The 27,101-nt window shown below is 42.7% G+C and overlaps 1 protein-coding gene across 12 annotated transcripts in view; it reads right to left on the bottom strand.

Moving 5' to 3' along the window:
• The window catches only part of LOC120055693 (disks large homolog 1-like), a 234,941-nt gene that overhangs the window by 97,555 nt on the left and 110,285 nt on the right, over positions 1 to 27,101 (bottom strand). For 5 of the 12 annotated variants that reach the window (XM_039003587.1, XM_039003589.1, XM_039003588.1 and 2 more), the window contains exons 1-5: positions 25,715 to 26,821; positions 22,195 to 22,296; positions 21,488 to 21,541; positions 11,675 to 11,725; positions 7,444 to 7,568 (exon numbers count right to left, since the gene is read on the bottom strand). In XM_039003587.1, the coding sequence (XP_038859515.1) occupies positions 7,444 to 7,568; positions 11,675 to 11,725; positions 21,488 to 21,541; positions 22,195 to 22,296; positions 25,715 to 26,251 (869 nt within the window). In that variant the 5' untranslated portion in view covers positions 26,252 to 26,821. Of the gene's footprint in view, positions 1 to 7,443; positions 7,569 to 11,674; positions 11,726 to 21,487; positions 21,542 to 22,194; positions 22,297 to 25,714; positions 26,822 to 27,101 lie in introns of those variants that run through there. The other 7 variants (XM_039003593.1, XM_039003595.1, XM_039003591.1 and 4 more) reach the window with 3 other exon arrangements.

Below are 27,101 nucleotides of genomic sequence, written 5' to 3'. Positions count from 1 at the left end.
AATCCATAGATTAGGGCCTAATGAATTTATTTAAAAAAAATATATATTTATTTTTATTTCACCTTTATTTAACCAGGTAGGCTAGTTGAGAACAAGTTCTCATTTGCAACTGCGACCTGGCCAAGATAAAGCATAGCAGTGTGAACAGACAACAACACAGAGTTACACATGGAGTAAACAATAAATAAGTCAATAACATGGTAGAAAAAAGAGAATCTATATACAATGTGTGCAAAAGGCATGAGGTAGGCAATAAATCGAATAATTACAATTTAGCAGATTAACACTGGAGTGATAAATCATCAGATGATCATGTGCAAGTAGAGATACTGGTGTGCAAAAGAGCAGAAAAGTAAATAAATAAAAGCAGTATGGGGGGTGAGGTAGGTAAATTGGGTGGGCTATATACCGATGGACTATGTACAGCTGCAGCGATCGGTTAGCTGCTCGGATAGCAGATGTTTAAAGTTGTTGAGGGAGATAAAAGTCTCCAACTTCAGAGATTTTTACAATTCGTTCCAGTCGCAGGCAGCAGAGAACTGGAAGGAAAGGCGTCCAAATGAGGTTTTGGCTTTAGGGATGATCAGTGAGATACACCTGCTGGAGCGCGTGCTACGGGTGGGTGTAGCCATCGTGACCAGTGAACTGAGATAAGGCGGCACTTTACCTAGCATAGCCTTGTAGATGACCTGGAGCCAGTAGGTCTGACGACGAACATGTAGCGAGGGCCAGCCGACTAGGGCATACAGGTCGCAGTGGTGGGTCGTATAAGGTGCTTTAGTAACAAAACGGATGGCACTGTGATAAACTGCATCCAGTTTGCTGAGTAGAGTATTGGAAGCTATTTTGTAGATGACATCGCCGAAGTCGAGGATCGGTAGGATAGTCAGTTTTACTAGGGTAAGTTTGGCGGCGTGAGTGAAGGAGGCTTTGTTGCGAAATAGAAAGCCGACTCTAGATTTGATTTTGGATTGGAGATGTTTGATATGAGTCTGGAAGGAGAGTTTGCAGTCTAGCCAGACACCTAGGTACTTATAGATGTCCACATATTCTAGGTCGGAACCGTCCAGGGTGGTGATGCTAGTCGGGCGTGCGGGTGCAGGCAGCGAACGGTTGAAAAGCATGCATTTGGTTTTACTAGCATTTAAGAGCAGTTGGAGGCCACGGAAGGAGTTTTGTATGGCATTGAAGCTCGTTTTGGAGGTTAGATAGCACAGTGTCCAAGGAAGGGCCAGAAGTATACAGAATGGTGTCGTCTGCGTAGAGGTGGATCAGGGAATCGCCCGCAGCAAGAGCAACATCATTGATATATACAGAGAAAAGAGTCGGCCCGAGAATTGAACCCTGTGGTACCCCCATAGAGACTGCCAGAGGACCGGACAACATGCCCTCCGATTTGACACACTGAACTCTGTCTGCAAAGTAGTTGGTGAACCAGGCAAGGCAGTCATTAGAAAAACCGAGGCTACTGAGTCTGCCGATAAGAATATGGTGATTGACAGAGTCGAAAGCCTTGGCCAGGTCGATGAAGACGGCTGCACAGTACTGTCTTTTATCGATGGCGGTTATGATATCGTTTAGTACCTTGAGCGTGGCTGAGGTGCACCCGTGACCTGCTCGGAAACCGGATTGCACAGCGGAGAAGGTACGGTGGGATTCGAGATGGTCAGTGATCTGTTTGTTGACTTGGCTTTCGAAGACCTTAGATAGGCAGGGCAGGATGGATATAGGTCTGTAACAGTTTGGGTCCAGGGTGTCTCCCCCTTTGAAGAGGGGGATGACCGCGGCAGCTTTCCAATCCTTGGGGATTTCAGATGATACGAAGGAGAGGTTGAACAGGCTGGTAATCGGGGGTGCGACAATGGCGGCGGACAGTTTCAGAAATAGGGGGTCCAGATTGTCAAGCCCAGCTGATTTGTATGGGTCCAGGTTTTCCAGCTCTTTCAGAACATCTGCTATCTGGATTTGGGTAAAGGAGAAGCTGGGGAGGCTTGGGCGAGTAGCAGCGGGGGGGGCGGGGCTGTTTGCCAAGGTTGGAGTCGCCAGGAGGAAGGCATAGCCAGCCGTTGAGAAATGCTTGTTGAAGTTTTCGATTATCACGGATTTATCGGTGGTGACCGTGTTACCTAGCCTCAGTGCAGTGGGCAGCTGGGAGGAGGTGCTCTTGTTCTCCATGGACTTTACAGTATCCCACAACTTTTTGGAGTTAGAGCTACAGGATGCAAATTTCTGCTTGAAAAAGCTGGCCTTTGCTTTCCTGACTGACTGCGTGTATTGGTTCCTGACTTCCCTGAACAGTTGCATATCGCGGGGGCTCTTCGATGCTATTGCAGTTCGCCACAGGATGTTTTTGTGCTGGTCGAGGGCAGTCAGGTCTGGAGTGAACCAGGGGCTATATCTGTTCTTAGTTCTGCATTTTTTGAACGGAGCATGCTTGTCTAATATGGTGAGGAAGTAACTTTTAAAGAATGACCAGGCATCCTCAACTGACGGGATGAGGTCAATATCCTTCCAGGGTACCCGGGCCAGGTCGATTAGAAAGGCCTGCTCGCAGAAGTGTTTTAGGGAGCGTTTGACAGTGATGAGGGGTGGTCGCTTGACCGCGGACCCGTAGCGGATACAGGCAAAGAGGCAGTGATCGCTGAGATCTTGATTGAAGACAGCAGAGGTGTATTTGGAGGGCAAGTTGGTCAGGATAATGTCTATTAGGGTGCCCGTGTTTACCGTTTTAGGGTTGTACCTGGTGGGTTCCTTGATGATTTGTGTGAGATTGAGGGCATCTAGCTTAGATTGTAGGACTGCCGGGGTGTTAAGCATATCCCAGTTTAGGTCACCTAACAGAACAAACTCTGAAGCTAGATGGGGAGCGATCAATTCACAGATGGTGTCCAGGGCACAGCTGGGAGCTGAGGGGGGTCGGTAGCAGGCGGCAACAGTGAGAGACTTATTTCTGGAGAGATTAATTTTTAAAATTAGAAGTTCGAACTGTTTGGGTATAGACCTGGAAAGTATGACAGAACTTTGCAGGCTATCTCTGCAGTAGATTGCAACTCCTCCCCCTTTGGCAGTTCTATCTTGACGGAAAGTGTTATAGTTGGGTATGGAAATCTCAGAATTTTTGGTGGCCTTCCTAAGCCAGGATTCAGACACGGCAAGGACATCAGGGTTGGCAGAGTGTGCTAAAGCGGTGAGTAAGACAAACTTAGGGAGGAGGCTTCTGATGTTGACATGCATGAGGCCAAGGCTTTTTCGATCACAGAAGTCAACAAATGAGGGTGCCTGGGGACATGCAGGGCCTGGGTTTACCTCCACATCACCCGAGGAACAGAGGAGTAGTAGGATGAGGGTGCGGCTAAAGGCTATCAAAACTGGTCGCCTAGAGCGTTGGGGACAAGGAATAAAAGGAGCAGATTTATGGGCGTGGTAGAATAGATTCTGGGCATAATGTGCAGACAGGGGTATGGTGGGGCACGGGTACAGCGGAGGCAAGCCCAGGCACTGGGTGATGATAAGAGAGGTTGTATCTCTGGACATGCTGGTCTCAATGGGTGAGGTCACCGCATGTGTGGGAGGTGGGACAAAGGAGGTATCAGAGGTACGGAGAGTGGAACTACGGGGTCCATTGCAAACCAAAACAATGATAACTAGCCTGAACAACAGTATACAAGGCATATTGATATTTGAGAGAGACATACAGTAAGGCATAAAGTGATTGCAGGTCTTGATTGGGAGAGCTAGCTAAAACAACAGGTGAGATAACAGCAGCTAGTCAGCTAACACAGCAACAGCAGGTAAAAATGGCGACGACTAGGCAGAGAGGGTCGGATTAACTACACACAGAGCCTGAGTTAAAACACAGAGCCGACAGATAAAACACAAATAAACAGAATGGAGTACCGTGAATTAATGGACAGTCCGGCAGGCATCAGCTATGTAGCCAAGTGATCATAGTGTCCAGGGGGCAGCCGTAGATGGAGCAGGGAAGCCGCCACTACGCTAGCACGCGGCGTTTAAAGTTAGTAGCCCGGGGGGTGGTCTGCTCAGACGGAGGGGGTCTGCTCAGACGGAGGCCGGTTGAGGGCACAGCGGATGGGGTATTCGTCTGCAGACCAGACGTGGTCGTGTCGACAGAGAATCCAAGCCGGATGGCGATGGCGAAAGAGAGGTTGTAATTGTAGAATTGTGTTTGCTAACTGGTGCTAGCTTTGTGGGAGTGGTGCTAGCTATGCTAGCTGCAAGCTAGATGTGAGGATCAGAAGTAGTGGCTCAGGGATTACGGCAGGAATCCGGCGTTGTTGTCGAGAGACAGTCCGATGCTGGTAAATTGGTGAGTAATATCCAGGCTAATAACAGGGCTGGTGTCTGTGCAGAAGGTAAAAGCTGCTAGCAGCGGCTAAAAATGACTAAATAGCTTGTAGCTGATTAGCTGGTTAGCTACTGGGGGTTCTTGAATGTGTTTCAAAGTTAAAAAATAATAGCGATTCCGTATAACATTGGGTGAGGTAGGTTACCGGAAGGTATAATCGAATTAAAAATCGAAAAGAGATAGAAAAAAAAAATATTAAAATATATACAAGAAATACGAAAAATACCAACGTACATGAGAGGACGAAACAAAACACGTCTACACTGCTACGCCATCTTGGCGGTAATTGACTGATTTCCTTATATGAACTGTAGCTCAGTAAATATCTTTGAAATTGTTGCATGTTGCGTTTCTATTTTTGTTCAGTGTAAATAAAAACGCCTACATGTCGAAGTGTAGGTGATATGTGTATAGGCTACATCCTCATGTCCAAACTGATGCTGATATGAGGGAGGCTCCAGAAAATGTAGCCAAACTTTAGTTAAACTTTTAATTGCATAAATATAGGATAAACACCAGTCATGTTAGATAATAATTAACAATAACGTCTAAAGGCTTGATTCTGTCGACATACTCAAGGCGTGGTTCGTTCAGATCAAATGGTCACAAGACCAGAGAGTGAAGGACAGTGCCTGAAGGACAGTGCCTGAAGCGCACCTCACATCACCCACCTTGAACATGAGCGGAGGCAGTCAGCATTTTAAACTATTTAACCATCATCTTAATTGTTTAAAACCTGGACGTTTTATCAAATTTTATGAAGGATGTCTTACCTTGTTTCAAAGTAGCCTAGCTAAAATACAACCATAGAATGTTGAGGGAATTATTTCATGAACACTTAATAGGCCATTGAAACTAGCATTTTTCTCATATTCTATTGATTTTCAAAATCAAAGTTATTTTATGGTCCAGCAGCCAAAGGCACAACCCTAGTCATATTAGTAGCCCTAACAACCCATAGTAGTTGATGCATCTTTCGATTTCCCCTTTTTTATATTCTAACCAATATTTTAATCTCTGTCACATGAAACTGATTGCGCATGTGGTGCGCTTTTGAGAACAGTGTTTTCCCGCTAATTGCATTTTGGAACATATGCCCATAGCCTACAGCCATGCGTACATTTTGAGTTTATAATATGAAGAAATAAAACTTTATAACAATTTTAAGATAAACAGTCTGATCTGATGCATCAGCCTCATTGCTTTTTTACATTGTTTAATGTAACGTAGACACTGGGAGCCGAGAAGCAGGTGGTAAGTTTAATATAACAAGAAACATGGAACGATACAACGTAGGATTAGCGTCTCGACATGAACAGAAAACAATACTGACTGGGGAAAGAACCTAAGGGAGTGCCAGATAAAGGGGAGGTCCAGGTGTACCTAATGATGAAGCGCAGGTGCGCGTAACAATGAATGCCAGGTGCGCATAATGATGGTTCCCAGGACCGGTGGTTAGTAAACCGGCAACATCAAATGCTGGAGGGGAGGAGCAGGAGATGATGTGATATTTCATGTGCAGTGGTTGTATGCATTTTGGATTTGTTGTCCCAGAACTGTCCCTGAGTGTTTTAAACCGTAGACATATAAAGTTAATGTCAAGCAATGAGATGGTTTTCTTTGTGCTTCACTCACCGTTGATTCTCACCCATTGTAGTCTATTTGACAAAAAATATATAAAATCCACAGAATGAGGTTCGGACTTGGTTCATATGCAAAGTTTCTTGTTTATTAAAAGTGGCTGTATTGGCTAAAAAGCACTGGAAAAGTCCACAACCACCATCTTCAAGATGGGAAGGAGCCAGGTGTAGTGAGTACACAAGAGCATCGTCCACTCCTCTGTTGCTTGTAGGAAAATTGAAGGGGGTCTACAATGTCTCCAACCTTGTTTTGTATGTGGGAGTGGACCAGGCGTCCAAAACGCTTCATTATGAGAGGTGTTAATGCAACAGGGCGGTAATCATTGAGAACAGAAAGGCAGCTCTTCTTGAGCACTGGGCATACGATGGAACATTTCCACAGAGCTGGTATTGTGTGCTTCCTCAGTGAGCGATTGAAAAGCTCAGAGAACAAACCTGACAATTCATTGTGACAGGATTTCAGAACATGGTTGCTGATGTTGCCCTGGCCAATCAGTACTGTCAACGCAGTCTCACAGTCCTGCGCTGGAGGTGTCATTCCAATGTTTGACTGTTATAGACCACTCCCTCCCTCTGTAGACTTGTAGGCAGGTTAATATTGCTGAATAAAATAAATTGTTTTACTACCCCTTGTAGCACATGCAGCAAATTGCTGATAACATGTAGCAAATTGCTGATACGAAGGCAGCACCTTTTTGTGCGTACAGCTGTTGAAATCACCCAGTATTAATACAGGGGAGTCCGGTGATTTGACTATGCGCTGCACACATGATGTGATAAAATCTGCTGCATGTGTGACATTGCCTGAGGGTGGAATATATTGATGGGGGGGAAAAAAATAGGTAGTTTCATATTGAAATATTATTTTTGACGCTATATCGTACCATATCCTTTTGACAATATCGCAATATTTATTTTGCGCTAGTCAGCTGTACCAACACTGGTATTTTTCATCCTAAAGCTTGTTCATCTTCTTTTGAAATAGTGACCCAACATGTTTTCAGTACATTCAGTACAAATGGCAATAAAATGGCAGAATCAATACATATACAAACGCAATAATTAAAATACAAATCGTATCAGCACCTAAGTATTGTGATAACATCATATCGTGAGGTCCCTGGCAATTCCCAGCCCTAGTGGAATATAGGGCCCTGAGTGTACAAAACATGAGGATGGCATAGACTGAACAGGTGAATCCAGGTGACGTCCCTGGTACCACCATTTCTGTACCTCAATTCCATCTGGAAAAGTTTGCATTTCACCACTTCATTTAACTTCTCAAAGTATTGCCATACAGGACTTTGCTGCTGTCGCATGCCTTTCGCTACCATTTTCCCAACTTAACACCGATGGCGTGCAGAGAGCTTTATATAATAATTTGAAAGATGCATATCTCTTACTAATGTTACAACACTGAGTGTGTTCCACACTCACCGGAGTCGTCCGTCCTGGGCCGCCGCCCCCCCAGGGATGACCTTGGTGATGAAGATGCTGGGGTCTTCACCGATGTGGGGGTTGTCCGTTCCCCCCGCGATACTGAAACCCAGCCCAGAGTTACCCTGGAGAAATCAAACAAAACATAATTCACTACTTTCAAAGACACAAACACACTTTCTCCATAAGCATCTTTAGGTCTTTGAAAAGCGCTATATAAATCCCATGTATTATTATTATTCATACATTAACATGTCAAATATAACAACAATTACAAACTGCTACTGCATACAACAGATTTGTTTGTGCAGTCTTGCCTACTCCTAAGGTTTATTGTTACGCCACTGTTTGTGCGGTCTTACCAAGTTTTACGGTCATGCAAGACGAGTTGGCAAGACAGCACAAACCAGATCTGGGACCAGGCTAATTTCCAAATGGTCAACAAGCATTTACAACAAAGTCGCAGTATTATCACACGATAAAACACACAAAGCCAGTAGGAGCACACAGAGTGCGTTGTTACTTAGGAATGGCAGTGGGCGCAGGGTAAAAGAGCTCCCAGGGAGACAGCTTGCGGAGAGGCGAGCATTTTTTATTTACGCTACGCTAATAATACCGTGCACTTGAGAGTACAGCTGAAATGGGTCACGCAAAAGAAAAAAAGGAACATAACAAAAATACATCACCATGGGTGCATTGGGAGGATTAAGACATGGCTACATAATGCAAGAGTGCACAAAGCAACAAAATGCGTATAATGCCAGAGACATGGTCTGAGTCCTAAATGGCACCCTATTCCCTTTATAGTGCTCATATATAGGGAATATGGTGCCATTTGGGATGCAACCTTGGAGTGTGTCAGACTTGAGTGGAACATTGGAGAGACTGGAGGAGTGTACTACACAAGAGAGCTGGCTGTTTGATACAGGATAACTTGAGAGGAGAGAACATTATGGTCCTGATGGTGCTGTATTATACGAGCAGTGTTGGGGTCAGTTCCATATCCACTCAATTCCGAGAGACAAATTGCAATGTAATTACCAAATTTAATGAATCCCCTGAATTATCTGAATAGAAAAATGGAATTCATACAAACCCTGCATACTCGAGCTGTGAGTAGGGCTGTTACGGAGACCGTATTACCGCCACACCAGCGGTCACGAGTCTAGACAACAGTCAAATTCCACATGACCGTTTAGTCATGGTAATTAGGCTTCTCCAAGATCTGATGCTGCTGATGGTCATTAGTCGCCCACCAAACTTGCTAACTGTTTGGTACTCAGCACTCTATTGTCCCTCTAATCACTCTGACATCAATGCAAATGTCACTGAAAATCGAATCAAACACTTATACCCTGACTACACTGCTCGCGTTGCAAAATAAATGTAGAAATCTATATTATTCAATTACTGCACCCACACTGATCGCGCGCGCCAATGACCGTCTGCGTTGCCAAGGGCTAAAACAGAAGTCAGTACTATTTGTGACGCAGATCGCGCTGCATGTCCTGCCTCTCCCATCTCCTCATTGGTTTATAGAAGCAGGTACCCACGTGCCATCTCCTCATTGGTTATACCCACGTGGGTGACTGAAAGACAAACGAGGTCAGTTGCGGTAATGCACCTATTTTAGGAAAGTTACCAATCGCAATAAAAAGTCCAGAGAAGAAAAGGCCTGGACGGAAGAGAGATGACTAGAAACGATTCGGTTGACCGTTTTATGTGTGGATTAATTGTCAGAGTAGAGGACGTTGTGCATTTCAGGTAAACAACTCAATGTTTTTATCCCAGGACAAATTAGCTAGCAACAGCAAGCTAGCTAAATAGGACAAATTAGCTAGCAAGTGCAAGCTAGCTAGCTAAATTGCCATAAATGTTTAATGCTTTTCGACCTGTCCCCAAATTACTGTAATTGGTTCAGAGTTTGTTTTGATATTTTCATCTGCGTGTCGTGATCACATTTGGTGTGGGGGCACAAAACACATTTCTGCACGATGGCGCACGCGCGCAGCCGGTTTGAGTTCCGTGTTGAGAACCCATTAGCTCATATTGCACAACATTTCCATAGGCTACGCAATTGCCTGGGAACCTCTATTTAAAAGAGGAGGATACCATCAGCTTTCTATAGGCTAGGCCTACTATATTTATTTCTCAACTTTCTTAACATTAAGCACAATGATTATTTTTACAACAGGAGTATAGTCTACCTGGCTGGCATGAAAATTAACCCCGCGAAAAGCATACTCCATTTACTATTTAAGTGCATAGATGACATGTATTGTTTTCCGCTGCCCCTGTTTTGATACAGGTGCATGTGCATGATAATTGATTTAGAAAAGCACCTTTATAATAAAAGCAATACATGCATAATCACATTTGTGGTCACTTTTGAGAATGGTGTTGTCCTGCTAACGGAACATTCGCGCTTGTAGCCTACTGCCTTTATTTGAAAAAATAGCCTAATATTTCATCAATATTTTAAGCTAAACGTTCTCATCTGTTGCGTCAGGCTCACTGCTTAAAACAAGTTTTTTGATGCTAGTGGAGGTATTCATTTGTAATCTATCGCATCCCACAACTGTCCTAGACTATGTTTGGAATATTTATTTCTCGCACAGAATAGAGTAGGTCAACTTTTGAACTATGGGGATAGTAGATTGACATAGGCTAGCGCTTTTGCTGTTCGTTCGACCAACTCATCTTGTTGGCTTACGAAATGTAATTGTGGACAGTTCTTCTAATATCTTCAATATGCGTCTCGGAATTGTATAAGTACGTGCGCAGTTGTGTCCCCGATGTGTCCATCTTCACTTGTAGCCTGTGAGAAAGACCCTATCACGTGACGGAGAGCCATCCGGGAGAAGGGAATTATAATTATTATAAGGGCACAACAGTCACTTTCCGCAAAATACATGGACTTTTTTTTATGGGGCATTACGGCCACACAAAGGGGATGCAGCCGGGATATTTGAGGCATTGTCAAGTGCTTGTCAAGTTGTGAGTGAGAGACTGATGAAGTGGGTACAGCCTGCCCAAAAAACAAAGCAGAGATCATGCCGTTCAACAAATTTTTTCAAATCCTCATTAGGTCGCATCACGCAGCCTTAGAATGTATTAAAAATCAAAACATATAGCCCAACACTTGTATCACAAATAAAGTTACATTAATAACTCTACATTAAGCACATAGGAGTACCTGTGTCTTTGTTAAGCGCTCAACACAAAATAGCCGCATGTGCGCACTCCCTCAAATTGTTTTGGAGAAAATATCCTTTCGATATTTTTCAGCTATGTTCAATTGTATTCTTCATACTACAAAATAATGACATGGAATTCTAAGTAAATCTTGTCTGCTAAATGAACTAGTGTAGCCCACAGCCATATAACATAGCCAGATCAGGGCCTAACATAAGGACAATTTGGAGTATGCTATTCTGTTCTTCTGAAATAGACTACATTTTCTTCATATCCTGTTTGTTTAGACCTGTTTAAAATAAATAATGGATTTATTGTGATGGTGTAGGTTATATTAAATGGACTTAAACTTTTTTAAATGTGGATATTCCAAAGGTCTGTATCAGTGACTTATAGGTTCTGTGTGGAAGCCAGGAGATGCTAAATGTGTTTATGTTCATTATCGTGAGACCGGCAGTTATTTGCTTGACAACATTTTATGAACGCCACAGTGCTAGCTGTGAGTTTGTATAATACAATAGATATGCAAACTGTACCCTTTGAGGGCCAGCGTGGGTGCAGGCCTTTTCTTCGGGCAAGCAAAAACGCACCCGATTTGACCATATCCTCAATCATAGTCTACAATAAAGACTGATTTGTAAAACGTAGTCTGTTATTGCTTGGCCGAAGCAAAAGCCTGCACCCACAACGGCCCTCAAAGTGTAAGATACCACCCCCCCACCACCAATTTGGAGGGCATACCATGTCAGACATGAACATTACACACACGCTACTTTCTAATACAATCGAAAGGACTGTAGTACTTCCATTGTGAGTACATAAAAGTACTTTACTGTATGTATCTTGTACTGAACCACTTCAATATAGTGACAGAAGAGGACCTGTGTTGCTGCTGTGCAAAGAATGTGGGTGATTCCCAAATGGCACCCTATTCCCTATATAGTGCATTACTTTTGACCAGGGCCCATAGGGCCATTTAGGAAGCAACAGTTGTGAATTTAAAAAAATGTTTTAAAGAAAGAGACAGTCCCCTTACCCGTTCGAGCGTGATCTCCTCATATTCATAATCTGCTTCTGTTCCGTTTACCTGGAAGGGGGAAAGGGAATGACACATTTTAGCTGCTGAAGTTTGTTAGCTACTAGTGACTACTTTTAACAAGTGACTACTACTAGTAACTAACAGTGACTCCTAGTGAGTCAATGCAGAGCAATGAAGGTTTCACATCTTTCAGAACAAGACATTTCCTCTCCCAAACTGAGCACTTTTGGAACCTGTTTGTGTTTTCAAGTTCAAAACCTTTATGTCCTCGTAAAAGGTACTGTATGTTGAAGTGGAATAAAAATTTAAAAAAAGATGAGACAAAGGCCTTTCCTCTTCTGTACCACAATTCAAGTGAGATGCACTCAAGCTCTGGAAATACAGAATGTTCAAAAGGCAGACCACCAAAAAATTTGCAACATTTGATGTTACTTATCCTGTGCTTTAGTCAGTGAGAAAGCCAGGTTGTGTTTGAGATTGACTATATTCCAGTCAGGCTGCATAGTGTTTAAGTATTTCAGAATGCTATAGTAGTCTGCTGCACAGCAGCACAGCTGTTCCCTGCACAGCCCGACCGCCATGTACAATAGTCCATCTCAAACGCTCCAGGGTGAAGTTTCCGCTAGGTACAGATGTAGGATCAGCTTCCTCACCCCCAATCCTGACCATATTTTGGGAGAAAATGCTAAACTGACCCAAGACCAGCATCTAGGGTACAATTTCACCCTACACCATCTCAAAACACCAAGACCACAACTGTCTGTATTGACTCCTGCTACCCAGTCAGATGAGTGGACTGGTAAACAGGTAGGATACATTGATAGTGGTAAACGTGTGGGGAATACTGTGTGTTGTGCCCTTGGCGAGGCACTTAACTGTATCGGTAAGGTTAAGACTGAGCTAGTAAGTCACCAACCTTTACTCTGTAAGTGTCCCCTAAGTCAGAAATGGCTAGAACGAATGTGGTTAAGTTTAAATTGACGTAACTGATATGCTGAAGGGGAAAATACGTGTAAAAAAGGCATCTGAAATTGAAATTACAGTCCCTAGTACAGTCTTTGGAACTGATAAAGAATAGCTTCTGGAGTCTGTGGAACTATGTAGCTAACTATCATGTGTAGGCAGAATAATTTCCATTCAACCAAATGGACAATACAGTGTCAATAGTATTTCCAAAGCCATGTCTGGTCCACTCCCACTGTTCAGCTATCCCCCCCTGAGCTTCTCTCACACACACACACATATTCATCCATGCTGTGCATCCAGTAACATACATACTTAGATAATATTACAGATACAGTGTTCATCCATGTATAATAAGTGTGCATATTAGTAGCTATTTATGCCCTCTTACACATATATATATGACCTATGTGAAGTACTTTATTCACATGAAGAGCCACATAGACGGTTGCCCACTGTTATTGCGGAAAAATAGGAGGACACCATCCAGCAAAGTACCTCGAGCAACAGCATTTCCTTAACTGACTTTGGGTTCGTCAAAGGGTAAAGCTTTCGTTAGACTTGCTAGTATGACCCATAGAGACCCTATAAGTAAGATTTACGAAATCAAGAAGACAGCCCAAAAAGTGATTTATTAGAGTGGCAATATTCCAGTAACTTTCCCCAGAATCAGGAGTGAATAAGTAGAAAATCAGGAATATTCCAACACAGACTTCTGGAAGACCTAAGAATCTTTACATTAACAGTTACTCTCTCGCGGGAATTCCACTAACGGTCCGTATGTAGCTGCTGCTCATTCCATTTGCTCGAAAATTAATTAATGGTTAAAAAAAGTAAGGCCCGCATCCATAGAGACACATACCAGCTCTACTGGTAGTACTGCTACTACCAGCAGTACTACACCTGCACCTGTCGACGACACAAGTTGTTCTGCTTCCACGAGCACATCCAATGCTAGCATCAGTAATTCTACATTTGTTGTTAGCCCAGCTAGCATGGACACTGACAGTTGTGAATCTGATGTAGCCGAAGAGCTACTGCCCCCTTACCCGGGAAAGCACCGAACAACAGACAGGGACGTTGGACCATCGAAGAGGCTCAAATATGATGAGAACTACATTGATTTGGGGTTCACTTATATTGGGAGTAGTGCCTTTCCTCAGCCACGGTGTGTTATATGTGCAAAAGTACTATCTCACAACTCGATGAAACCTTCACTCTTGCGCAGACATTTAGAAACAAAACATGCCAATTTGAAAAATAAGCCACAGGAGTTTTTTTGTGCAAGAATTAAGACGACGTTCAAGTAGTAAGACATGTATAAAAGCAACAGATACCATTAATAAGAAGGGGCTAGAAGCGTCTTATATGGTGAGCTACCGAGCTGCTAGGACAGGCAAGCCCCATACTATTGTGGAGGACTTAATTCTTCTTGCTGCCGCAGACATGGCTGGGACAATGCTGGGGGAATAGGACAAAAAATATATACAGACATTGCCTTCATCAAACAACACCGTTTCACAACGCATCAGTGACATGGCAGGAGATGTTTTGAAACAATTACTGCTTCACATACAAGCCAGTGAATTATATGCGTTACAGCTGGATAAGTCAGACGTGGCGCAGCACAGTATATGTCAGTTACGTTGATGGGGGAGGTCAATTAAGGAAGACATCCTCTTCTGCAAACCACTGGAAACCAGGACAACAGGAGACAATATGTTTTAAGTACTGGACAGCCTTGTGACATCAAATGGACATTGGTGGTCAAGATGTGTTGGTATCCCATGACAGGGAGATATAGTGGAGTGGTGCTCCCGACGCTACTTGGGTACACTGCAGCACTAATCGAGAGGCTCTTGCTTCCAAGGGAATGCCTGACAGCTTGAAAGACGTTTTGGACACTACAGTGAAAATGGTTAACTTTGTTAAAGCAAGGCCCCTGAACTCTTGTGTATTTTCTGCATTATGAAATGATATGGGCAGCAACTATGTAACGATTTTACAACATACACAAGTGTGCAGGTTATCAAGGGGGAAAGTATTTACACATTTTTTTTAGTTGAGAGACAAGCTTAAAGTTTTCTTCACTGACCATAATTTTCACTTGTCTGACCGCTTGCATGATGACGAGTTTCTCACAAGACTGGCCTATCTTGGTGATGTTCTTTCTTGCCGGAATTATCTGAAACTAGGATTACAGGGACTCTCCGAACTATATTTAATGTGCGGGACAAAATTGAGGCTATTGTTGGAGCTCTTCTCTGTCTGCATTAACAAGGACAACACACAAGTCTTTCCATCATTGTATGATTTTTTTGTGTGAAAATGAACTCAAGCTTACGGACAATGTCAAATGTGATATAGTGAAGCACCTGAGTGAGTTGGGTTTGCAATTACGCAGGTACTTTCCTGAAACGGATGACACAAACAACTGGATTCGTTATCCCTTTCATGCCCTGCCTCCAGTCCACTTACCGATATCTGAACAAGAGAGCCTCATCAAAATTGCAACAAGCAGTTCTGTGAAAATTGAATTTAATCAGAAGCTACTGCCAGATGTCTGAATTGGGCTACGCTCAGAGTATCCTGCCTTGGCAAATTGAGCTGTTAAGAGACTGATGCCCTTTACAACCACGTACCTATGTGAGAGTGGATTCTCGGCCCTCACTAGCAAGAAAACTAAATACAGGCACAGACTGTGTGTGGAAAATGATTTAAGACAGACTCTCTCCAATACAACCCAACATTGCAGAGTTATCCTTTCAAGCACACCCTTCTCATTAACCTGTGTTGAGTTATTCACCATTTTCAATGAACAAATACGGTTTTATATGTAAGACGGCTAAAAAAAGAACAAAATTATTGATTATTATTACTTGTCACTTCCAACGAGCCGGGTTGTGACAAAAACTCAAACCCATTATTTGTTTAATAAATGTATCGTACAGTGTGTGTGTGTGGCAGGCTTACAATGATGGCAAAAAACAATATTTGAGAGTGCGCTGACCCTGGTGCTAGAGGGGTTACGCAGCTGGAGATTGAATGTTTGAAGGGGTACGGGACTATAAAAAGTTTGGGAACCACTGGTCTAGACTCTAGAGTTTGAGTTCAATATCATAATAGAAAGTCTAGTAAGAGGTTTTAGGGGCGGAAGAGTATAAGATAGAAGGCCCCATTCTGCAGTCAATTTGCGCTCTGAAGCCATCTGAAGCTTTTTAGTCTGTGTGTTTAAAATCTAAACACAATCACACATTTTAATTCATGAGGTGACATAACAGGTTGGCAGGACGGTCTAGTTGCTTGTATCAAACTACTAAAACATTCATGTGGAATGTGCTAAATACTGAACATAAGGGGAAAAACTGCACGTCTGAGCTATATATATATATATATATATATATATATATATATATATATATATATATATATATATATGTGTGTATATAAATAATTGACGTCACGTGTTAGTACTGGAATTGCCAACGTCTGCGTCCCAAATGGCACCCTATTCCCTGTATAGTGCACTACCTTTGACCAAAAGTACTGCACTAAATAGGGTGCCAAAGACTTTGAACGCTGCCACTTCGCACTCTAATGTTCCTGTGCATAGAGACCTGCCTGAGTGAGAGTTCGGTGAGTCGACGATGCACTTTTTTTTTTTTTATAAAACTACACAAAAATAAACGCAACACGTTTTATGAGCTTAAATAAAAGATCCCAGAAATGTTCCATAAGCACAAAAAGCTTATTTCTCTCCAATTTTGTGCACAATTTATTTACATCCCTTTTAGTGAACATTTCTCCTTTGCCAAGAAATAATCCATCCACCTGACAGGTGTGGCATATCAAGAAGCTGATTAAACGGCATGATCATTACACAGGTGCACCTTTTGCTGGGGACAATAAAAGGCCACAAAAATGTGCAGTTTTGTCAAATAACACAGACATCAAGTTTTGAGGGAGCATGCAATTGGCATGCTGACTGCAGGAATGCCCACCAGAGCTGTTGCCAAACAATTGAATGTTCATTTCTCTAACATAAGCTGCCTCCAATGTCGTTTTAGAGAATTTGACAGCATGTCCAACTGGCCTCACAACCGCCGACCACGTGTATGGCGTTGTGTGGATGAGTAGTTTGCTGATGTCAACGTTGTGAACAGATTGCCCGATGGTGGTGGTGGAATTATGGTATGGGCAGGCACAAGTTTCGGACAACTAACAAAATAGCATTTTATTGAAGGCAATTTGAATGCACAGATATACCGTGACGAGATCCTGAGGCCCATTATTCTGCCATTCATCCGCTGCCATCAACTCATGTTTCAGCATGATAATGCACAGCCCCATGTTGCAAGGATCTGTACACAGTTCCTGGAATCTGTAAATGTCCAACTTCTTCCATGGCCTGCATACTCACCAGACATGTCACCCATTGAGCATGTTTGGGATGCCTTGGATCGACGTGTATAACAGCGTGTTCCAGTTCCTGCCAATAGAGGCAAATGGTGGTCACACCAGATACTGACTGGTTTTCTGATACATTTGCATATCTGTATTCCCAGTTATGAAATCCATAGATTAGGGCCTAATGAATGTATTTCAATTGACAGATTTTCTTATATGAACTGTAACTCAGTAAAATCTTTGAAATTGTTGTATGTTGTTTTTATATTTTTGTTCAGTATATTTGTTTATTTTATTTGTATTTTTAGATATATACAAACTTATACATAGGAACAACAACTTAGACTCAAACATCTCATCTGCCCAGACCTGCATGCTCACACCCCCATCCCTAGTGTCTGCATTAGTTTGCCATTTGCATCAATTTGTCTTTCCATGGTCGCCCATGCTATTTCAATATTTCAATAATAAATTAGATTTTTCGATTGTGTTCATGATTTCCAAGTTTTTATTACATTTTTTGTCAAGATGAGTGATGAGAAGAGAATCGTCAAGCCCATTGGGTATCTCACTACACCGCCATATACCATGTCTTGAAATATGCAGACAGACGGATTAAAAGTTTACATTGTAATACTTTTGACAGCCAACTTTCTAACTTCGACCCACAACTACCGGACTTCATAGCATTCCCAGAAAGCATGGATTATTGAGTCATTCTACACTTGACATGATTCTGCCATTGTGCTGTAGAATTTGTGAATTATGTCTCTTGTATAATAAATTATATACATTAGTTTATACTGGATTAAGCGTCTATTTTCATAAACTAATTTTGTTTGTTATGCTCCAACTTCCCCTCGATTTTATGGCAACATCAGTTCCTTTTAAGTTTTGGTTCCAATAGTTTATATTTTTGGTCAGTTGGATATACTCTGCAAGGTTTTGTATATCTTCCCTATCATATGAACATCCTTTTCAGACTCAAATAAGATTCCATGAAGGTTGCTCTGTTTTAAAAAACAATTATAATCAACATTTCGTGATATGTAACTTTTAAATTGCATGTATTTGAAACCATCTACATTGGTCAATCCAAAATGACTTTTTAATTATGTCATGGCAATAAACATATTTCCTGTTAGCAAGTCATTTACAGACCAAGCACTCTTTCACCAACCATCATTAGACTCCATGTGTTATGTACCCTACAGGAGCAGAGCTATAGCTCTAAACAAGTCAAGGCACCTTGTATTATTCCCTATTTAGTGCACTAGTTTTGAGCAGAGCCCTATGAGATTTAATTATTATTCAGTTGAATTTGTTTTTGCTTTACACTGTAAGCATTGTTTTTGTGGAGCATTTGAATCCAAATGTGCATTGCCGCAGTTCAAGAAGAATGTTGCTTTGACTTGATTCGATTGAATAGGGCCTGAGATGCTAACACAATGGACCGCAACCAGCTTTCTTCCCAGCAGTACTGAGGAACAATGGCACACAAGAGCTGCTGTAGTCTAGGCTCATGGTTCTCTTTCTCAACATTTCTACGGAAAAATTGGGATATTTTTGTGAATATACTGTACTATAAGCTGATATGAATGAGATGAAATATCAACACGCAGATCACCATGCTTCTTTCAATTGTGGTGCAGGAAATTACAGGCCAAAATTGGCTTCATTGTAAAAAAGATCATCAAAAAAGATACGTTTTGTGTGAATTATCTAAATTTGAGCTAAACGTGTTATTAAAGACCTACATACAGTAGGTAGCTCCATTCCATAACTCTGATGGAGGCCAGCTTGACCTGGGTCGTGTTCATTAGGCACCAAAGGTAAGATAAGGGACAAACAGGGAAGGACTATCTGGACCTATCCAATAAAAAACACTGATTTTTTATTTTCCATTTCAAAACTTTTTTCTATGGTGTGCCCTACTAATTACAACCCAGTTAGAAGGGCAACAAGAAAAGGGCTAGGCTAGTTGGGATGAAGTATGCCAGGTGGCTACTGTACGTTTTTTTTTATTTTCTACTTTCATAGTGTGATGCTTTTGTTTCTCCCCGAAATGAAAACTCTGCATGTTTGGAAAGTGACGAAATCACCACCATCTTGAGTGGCCCGATTAATGGAGAGCCTTAACCTTTGACTTGTGAGTTGCGTTCAGGGGGGGATGTGTGCCCCGGTGCTGTCATACTGCAATTGTGTTAGAAGCAGATTTGATTGCCGTCCACACATACAGTACCTACAAACACACGCATACACACAGGAGTAGGCTATTTCCATGACATTGACTGACCAGGTGAATCCAGGTAAAAGCTATGATCCCTTATTGATGTCACTTGTTAAATCCACTTCAATCAGTAGATATTAAGGGGAGGAGACAAGTTAAAGAAGGATTTTTAAGCCTTGAGACAACTGAGACATGGATTATGTATATGTGCAACTCAATATTAGGAAGGTGTTCCTAATGTTTGGTATACTCAGTGTATATACACTGCTCGAAAAAATAAAGGGAACACTTAAACAACACAATGTAACTCCAAGTCAATCACACTTCTGTGAAAACAAACTGTCCACTTAGGAAGCAACACTGATTGACAATAAATTTCACATGCTGTTGTGCAAATGGAATAGACAAAAGGTGGAAATTATAGGCAATTAGCAAGACACCCCCAAAAAAGGAGTGATTCTGCAGGTGGTGACCACAGACCACTTCTCAGTTCCTATGCTTCCTGGCTGATGTTTTGGTCACTTTTGAATGCTGGCGGTGCTCTCACTCTAGTGGTAGCATGAGACGGAGTCTACAACCCACACAAGTGGCTCAGGTAGTGCAGTTCATCCAGGATGGCACATCAATGCGAGCTGTGGCAAAAAGGTTTGCTGTGTCTGTCAGCGTAGTGTCCAGAGCATGGAGGCGCTACCAGGAGACAGGCCAGTACATCAGGAGACGTGGAGGAGGCCGTAGGAGGGCAACAACCCAGCAGCAGGACCGCTACCTCCGCCTTTGTGCAAGGAGGTGCACTGCCAGCGCCCTGCAAAATGACCTCCAGCAGGCCACAAATGTGCATGTGTCTGCTCAAACGGTCAGAAACAGACTCCATGAGGGTGGTATGAGGGCCCGACGTCCACAGGTGGGGGTTGTGCTTACAGCCCAACACCGTGCAGGACGTTTGGCATTTGCCAGAGAACACCAAGATTGGCAAATTCGCCACTGGCGCCCTGTGCTCTTCACAGATGAAAGCAGGTTCACACTGAGCACATGAGCACATGTGACAGACGTGACAGAGTCTGGAGACGCCGTGGAAAATGTTCTGCTGCCTGCAACATCCTCCAGCATGACCGGTTTGGCGATGGGTCAGTCATGGTGTGGGGTGGCATTTCTTTGTGGGGCCGCACAGCCCTCCATGTGCTCGCCAGAGGTAGCCTGACTGCCATTAGGTACCGAGATGAGATCCTCAGACCCCTTGTGAGACCATATGCTGACACATGCACATTTGTGGCCTGCTGGAGGTCATTTTGCAGGGCTCTGGCAGTGCACCTCCTTGCACAAAGGCGGAGGTAGCGGTCCTGCTGCTGGGTTGTTGCCCTCCTACGGCCTCCTCCACGTCTCCTGATGTACTGGCCTGTCTCCTGGTAGCGCCTCCATGCTCTGGACACTACGCTGACAGACACAGCAAACCTTTTTGCCACAGCTCGCATTGATGTGCCATCCTGGATGAACTGCACTACCTGAGCCACTTGTGTGGGTTGTAGACTCCGTCTCATGCTACCACTAGAGTGAGAGCACCGCCAGCATTCAAAAGTGACCAAAACATCAGCCAGGAAGCATAGGAACTGAGAAGTGGTCTGTGGTCACCACCTGCAGAATCACTCCTTTTTTGGGGGTGTCTTGCTAATTGCCTATAATTTCCACCTTTTGTCTATTCCATTTGCACAACAGCATGTGAAATTTATTGTCAATCAGTGTTGCTTCCTAAGTGGACAGTTTGATTTCACAGAAGTGTGATTGACTTGGAGTTACATTGTGTTGTTTAAGTGTTCCCTTTATTTTTTCGAGCAGTGTAGTTGTTGTATGTGTGTATACACATTGACACACACAAAGCATAGTTTCAAACAGCATTCAATTTTAGATTACAACAAAATTATATTAGCATTTTTGAATGATAGTTACACAAAAACCAAATTATTTACCTCTTAAAAGCATGCGATCGCGCTTCATGTCAAATTTCAACACCTTATTTAATCAAAATCCTTATTGTTTTGCTCACTGTAACCTCAGGGAAGAGTAACAAAACAGACCTTTTTGGGGATTTTGAATGATAGCTAACTACATCATCCACCATTATTAGAAGTATCCAACAGACAACCCAGACATGGTGGTGAAGATTTACATCACAAAATAATATAATTGTGTATTTCATTAAAAAGGTTTGAACTTACATATGGAGGCGTGTCCAAACTGTCTGTATTAACCACGACAGGGGGAGGGTTCGCCTAAAAAGAGGGGGAAAAAGACCTTAGGACCTCAGGATTGCATGTCCCGAGACATTTCCCAAAGAATTCCCAAAAATCTGCCATTTCCATTACACTTGGGGATACAATGTAAATTCACATAGAAATGTACAATAAAATAAAATGTAACGTCCCATATCCACCATACAGAAAGAGAAGGCATCAGTCACTTACTCTCCTCATGTTGCTACAGAAACAAATGAGTAAAAAAGGATAGCGACTGGCTTTCATCAGAGATTACTAGGGCAGAGGAGCATACGTACATTGCATTTTACACTGCGGAATATGCAATGCTGAAGCATAAAGGCTAAATAAATCAAATTAAGTCCTCCAGGCTTGTGTCGGTGGTGCTCACCACCACCCCCCCCCCCACCCCCCCGGCCTGGCTGGCTGGCTGGCACGCAAATGGGTTGTTTAGAGTCAAAAGGGGAAAGTGTGGAACAATCCATCACTCGCTCGCTCGCTCTGTATGTGTAGTTCTCCCTCACTCACTTGTCCTCACTGTAATCTCCTAACTCCATCAAAGCAAACAGTGGAATGGCAGGGATTAAAAAAACATATACAACACAAAATGACCAACTACAGAAAAATAATTGACGGGTGCTTGTGGAAGAAAAAAAAAGTGAGAAAAAAACCTGTGACGTCGGAGGAAGGATGACAGGAGCGGTCTCAGCTGGGATGGACGAGATTGGGATCACGGGGATTATGGGAGAGGAAGGCGGGGCGGCATCTGTCTGCTAAACAATAGCAGGGGATGGGTCAGAGGTCAGAAAAACAGTGCAACACAGATGAACACCATAGGCTGCTTCCCTAATGGCACCATATTCCCTACATAGTGCAATACTTTTAATCAGGGCTCTGTTTAAAAGAAGTGAACTAAAAAAGGGAATAGGGTGCCATTTGGGATGCAGACCAATGGAATGTGGATGTGGGAGGGAGGATGAAAGGATGGAGGTGTGTGTGTATGTACACAATCTCCAAATCCCAATGGGACAATGAGGCACAGTGGGGGGTTGGCCTCAACATATGCCCGTTTCGTGCTTATTGAAAAATATAGAAATGTCAATCTCCAAATGTAGCTAGATGCAATATTAACCCCTAAAACCTATCTCACTTTGTGAGGGGTGATTTTAGGGGTTAAAGAACTCCACAGGCATAGTACAGTGCCTGCTGAAATATAAATGTTGCCAAATTTGATTGTGATGTTGCCTGATTTGATTGTGATTCTTACAGAAGCTGAAGCATTCATCGAAAGCGGGGCACAGAGCATATGATTAAAAGTATTGTGGAGTTGAACTAGCATACACATTGTGTGTCTCAATGCATCGTTCTCAGAAGAGAAACCCTATCACGTTATGTAGTAGTTCCCCTGCAGTGAACGCATCCAAGTTTCAGTTTCAAGTTTTAATGTCACATGCACAAGTACAGTGAAATGTCTTTCTTACGAGCTCCAAAGACAACAATGCAGTAATCAATACACACAGAAGCCCCGTTATCCATGTCAGCGAAAGACCGAACAGTGTCCTCTAAGAGTGTGTCTCATTCTGTCGCAGGAATTGTACTGGGACAGCAAAAGAATACATTTCCATACATGATTCAACTGTAGCAGCAAGTGATACCTGTCCCATATACCATTATGGAGTTTGTATAACAGTGCGTACATCTATTGCTCTGAGGGAAGTTGGCAGTCTTTTTCTTGTATTATGGCATGGTAGCCTTCTGTTACATTTCCGTCAGCGAAGACATCAGGAGGCTTTCCCAATGTGAATCAATTAACACCCTTGTGACCCGATTCACTCAATACCTTGTGACTCACCACAAACCCGACTGAAATTATTCAATGATGATTCATGGATTTCATTCAAAAGGAACCTCTTTGGGCTAGGGGACAGTATTTTCACGTCCGGATGAAAAGTGTGCCCAAAGTAAACGTCCTACTACTCAGGCCCAGAAGCTAGGATATGCATATTATTAGTAGATTTGGATAGAAAACACTCTGAAGTTTCTAAAACTGTTTGAATAATGTCTGTGAGTATAACAAAACTGATTTGGCAGGCAAAACCCCGAGCACAATCCATCCCGGGGGAAAAAATGTTGAGCTCAATCTGTTTTCCATTAGTTTTATATGGTAATCCCTTTTTTAATAGAAATATGCTTGCAGTTCCTATGGCTTCCACTAGATGTCAACAGTCTTTAGAAATTGGTTGATGTTTTTCCTTTGAGAAATGAAGAAGTAGCCCTGTAATTTCCATGTGTCACTCCAGGTGCACACTAATGTTTTGGTGTGCGCGACCTGGAACGTGCTTCACTTTGTTTTCGTCCGGTATTGAGCACAGTATTTCCCGTCTTAAATTTTATCGATTATTTACGTTTTAGGATACATAAATTTGGATTAGGAACGTTTTTTGAAATGTTTGGACCAAGTTTTCAGGTAACTTATTAGATACTTTGCAGGCATGTTGGGCGAGTTGGAACCGGTGTTTTTCTGAATCAAACGCGCCAAATAAATGGCCATTTTGGGGATATAAAGAGGCAATTTATCGAAGAAAAAGACAATTTGTGATGTTTATGGAACATTTGAGTGCCAACAGAAGAAAATCTTCAAAGGTATGGCATGAATTATATCGTTATTTCTGACTTTTATGTAGCACCTGCCTGGTTGAAATCTGATTTTCATGTGTTGGTATGCTGGGAGCTTTCCTCAGATAATCGCATGGTCTGCTTTTGCCGTAAAGCCTTTTTGAAATCTGACATTGCGGCTGGATTAACAAGAAGTGAATCTTTAAACCGATGTATAACACTTGTATGCTTTATGAATTCTTATTATGAGTATTTCTGTTTTTGAATTTGGCGCGCTGCAATTTCACTGGGTGTTGTCAAATCGATCCCGCTAAAGGGATTGGCGCGCGAAGGGATCCATAAGAAGTTAAAGACCGAGTGCAGTCAAAAAGGTGCTTTTCATGTGTTTAAAATACATTTCCATAATATGAAGTTGGAATAATTCTTTGAAATGTTTTAAATTATGATAATGCCCTTTTAGCAACAATTTTTTTTTATAAAAAAAATAATTTCAGCCCATTATGGTGGGATGGAGTTTTGGTCTGCCTGGTGACCTTATCAAACCTTATTACAAGCAGGATTCATTCACACACAATCAGTTGCAAGCCATTCACATATGGTGCTATACTTGAGACAACTCAAACGTTCCCACTAATCTTCCATTGACATCGATACATGTGAAAGTTCAAATTGCGAGCCAGCAACTGAAGTAGTAAGTACTCAGTCCTGTCACCTTAATTATGTAAGAGATCCATCTCATGAAGCCTGCTGTTGGCTGTATGAGGTAAGTGCAGCAGTATTTGGATATAGAGGCTTAATTGCTGTTGTGCTGCTGCCGTTGTCGCAGCAATACCCTATTGGAAAACAGCGCTGGAGCGAAAGTGCTAAAATTAGCCCACATTGACAACATTGATCCGCAAGCCCTAGTTTCAGAACTCCTGCTTCAAAATCCTTTAACAATAGGGCTTAATTGCTCAAAATGAATAAAAAAGTATCTCCATAATACAACGTACAAAAGAGCAGAGATTAGATTTCAATGGAATAAGACTGACAAGCTGTGAAATAACAACTATAGGAGTGTTATGAAACAGTATCTTCTGTATTTAGCAATTTTTTCATCTTTATTGACTGATTATTCTGAATCATTGAGCCAAAAACACTGTTTGGACCTCGCCATGGTAGAAGACAATCCTCAGACGAGAAGAACATTCAAGTAACATTCAACATCCTAGCATAATGTCTTTGTACAGTATCCCCAATTCCTAGGGCACTGGATAACTATACTGCTTATAGATTCCCCATGCAGACATTAAGTCTTTCTCCCTTTTGCAGCCTCAAATAATAATATTTGCCTAGGATATGCAGCTCTTACAAAAAAATTACAAAATGCTTAGCAAAGCTGGGAACACCTGACTCAATAACTTGCAAGATATCGTTGACACAACATTTGTCAAGTACAAATGGGGACACTTACAGTAGCACTGCTGAGGGAGACATACCTTCTCAAAGTACACCATATCGTGCAAGATATCCTTGACACATTTATCCAAAAAAATGGAGAAAGCAACCACTGCTGGGAAAGGAGGTAATACGTACCTTCTCAAAGGAGAACGGAACCCATGGGACCCGGAACCCATGGGAACCGAGACCCATGTCGGGGCTGAGGGTGCCACCGATACCTCCGATGACTTTGGCCGTGCTCTTGGTGGGGCTCTTCTTGACGCTGTCTCGGAGGTTGATGAAGCGGCTCCTGGCTTTGCACGATGCCGGGAGCGTGCAGGAGGTAAAGGTGGCCAGGGACGAGTGAGCTGGCGGATGTTGAGGTGGCCGGTAAGGCTGATGCTGTAGCTGTTGTTGCTGTAGTTGTTGTTGCTGCATTTGTTGTTTCTGCTGGTGTATTTGTTGTTGCTGCATTTGATGATGCTGCAATTGTTGCTGCTGCATTTGCTGGTGCTGCAATTGTTGCTGCATTTGCTTCTGTTGCTGGTGCAGCTCGATGGCGTGCTGCCTTTGAAGGGGGTGCAGGTGAGCGAGGGACTCCTGGAGGTTCAGGTTGACCCATGGTTGACAGGATATCTTGCCTGGGCCCCTCTCGCCACTACCATTCGGGGCCTTGGAGCCGTATTCGTGCATCGGGTAGTACGTAGTCAATTTCTGAAACCGAGCAGAGGATGTGGAACTGAAGTTTCCCGGTTGGAGAATGAGATGAAGAGTCTCGAGGATGAGGGATCTTTCGTTACTGCTCGGGAGGAGTGAAATTGTTCCTGTTAAGCTTCGTGCTGGCAACAGACAAAACCCAATCCTATTTCTCGGGTTTCAGCCCCCTCAACCATCTCCATCACTGCCTTGTTTCAATACTCCCTCTCTCTCTCAATAGTTCTCTTAACTTGCACATTCACCCCTCTACAGTATCTTTCTCTCTTCCTATTACTCACACCCTCTCATCTCCTCGCATTCTCATGCCAATTAATAGGCTCCAGTGAGCGTGGCACATGTCAGCACAGGGGGGGCCCTCTCCTGGCATGAATAATCAATGTCGCCCCCGGATTCGGATACACAGCCCTACATGTCATCGTCAGCAGCCCGGGAATGCGACGAGGAGTCCCTGTTGCAAGCAGGGGGGGAAGGAATCCATAGCATTAATTTACATTTCATAAAAGCACCTGCTGTGGCTGGTAACTTTTGTGAAATGTGACATACACTACCGTTCAAAAGTTTTTGGTCCCTTAGAAATGTCCTTGTTTTTGAAAGAAAGCACATTTTTTGTCCATCAAAATAACATCAAATTGATCAGAAATACAGTGTAGACATTGTCAATGTTGTAAATGACTATTGTACCTGGAAACGGCATTTATGGAATATCTACATAGGCGTACAGAGGCCCATTATCAGCAACCATCACTCCTGTGTTCCAATGGCACATTGAGTTAGCTCATCCAAGTTTATCATTTTAAAAGGTTAATTGATTATTAGAAAACCATTT

The sequence above is a fragment of the Salvelinus namaycush genome, chromosome 11 (genome assembly GCF_016432855.1).
Source record: "Salvelinus namaycush isolate Seneca chromosome 11, SaNama_1.0, whole genome shotgun sequence".
Lineage (NCBI taxonomy): Eukaryota > Metazoa > Chordata > Actinopteri > Salmoniformes > Salmonidae > Salvelinus > Salvelinus namaycush.
Note: the sequence above shows the minus strand (reverse complement) of the source record. Positions and strands in the feature narration are given on the sequence as shown.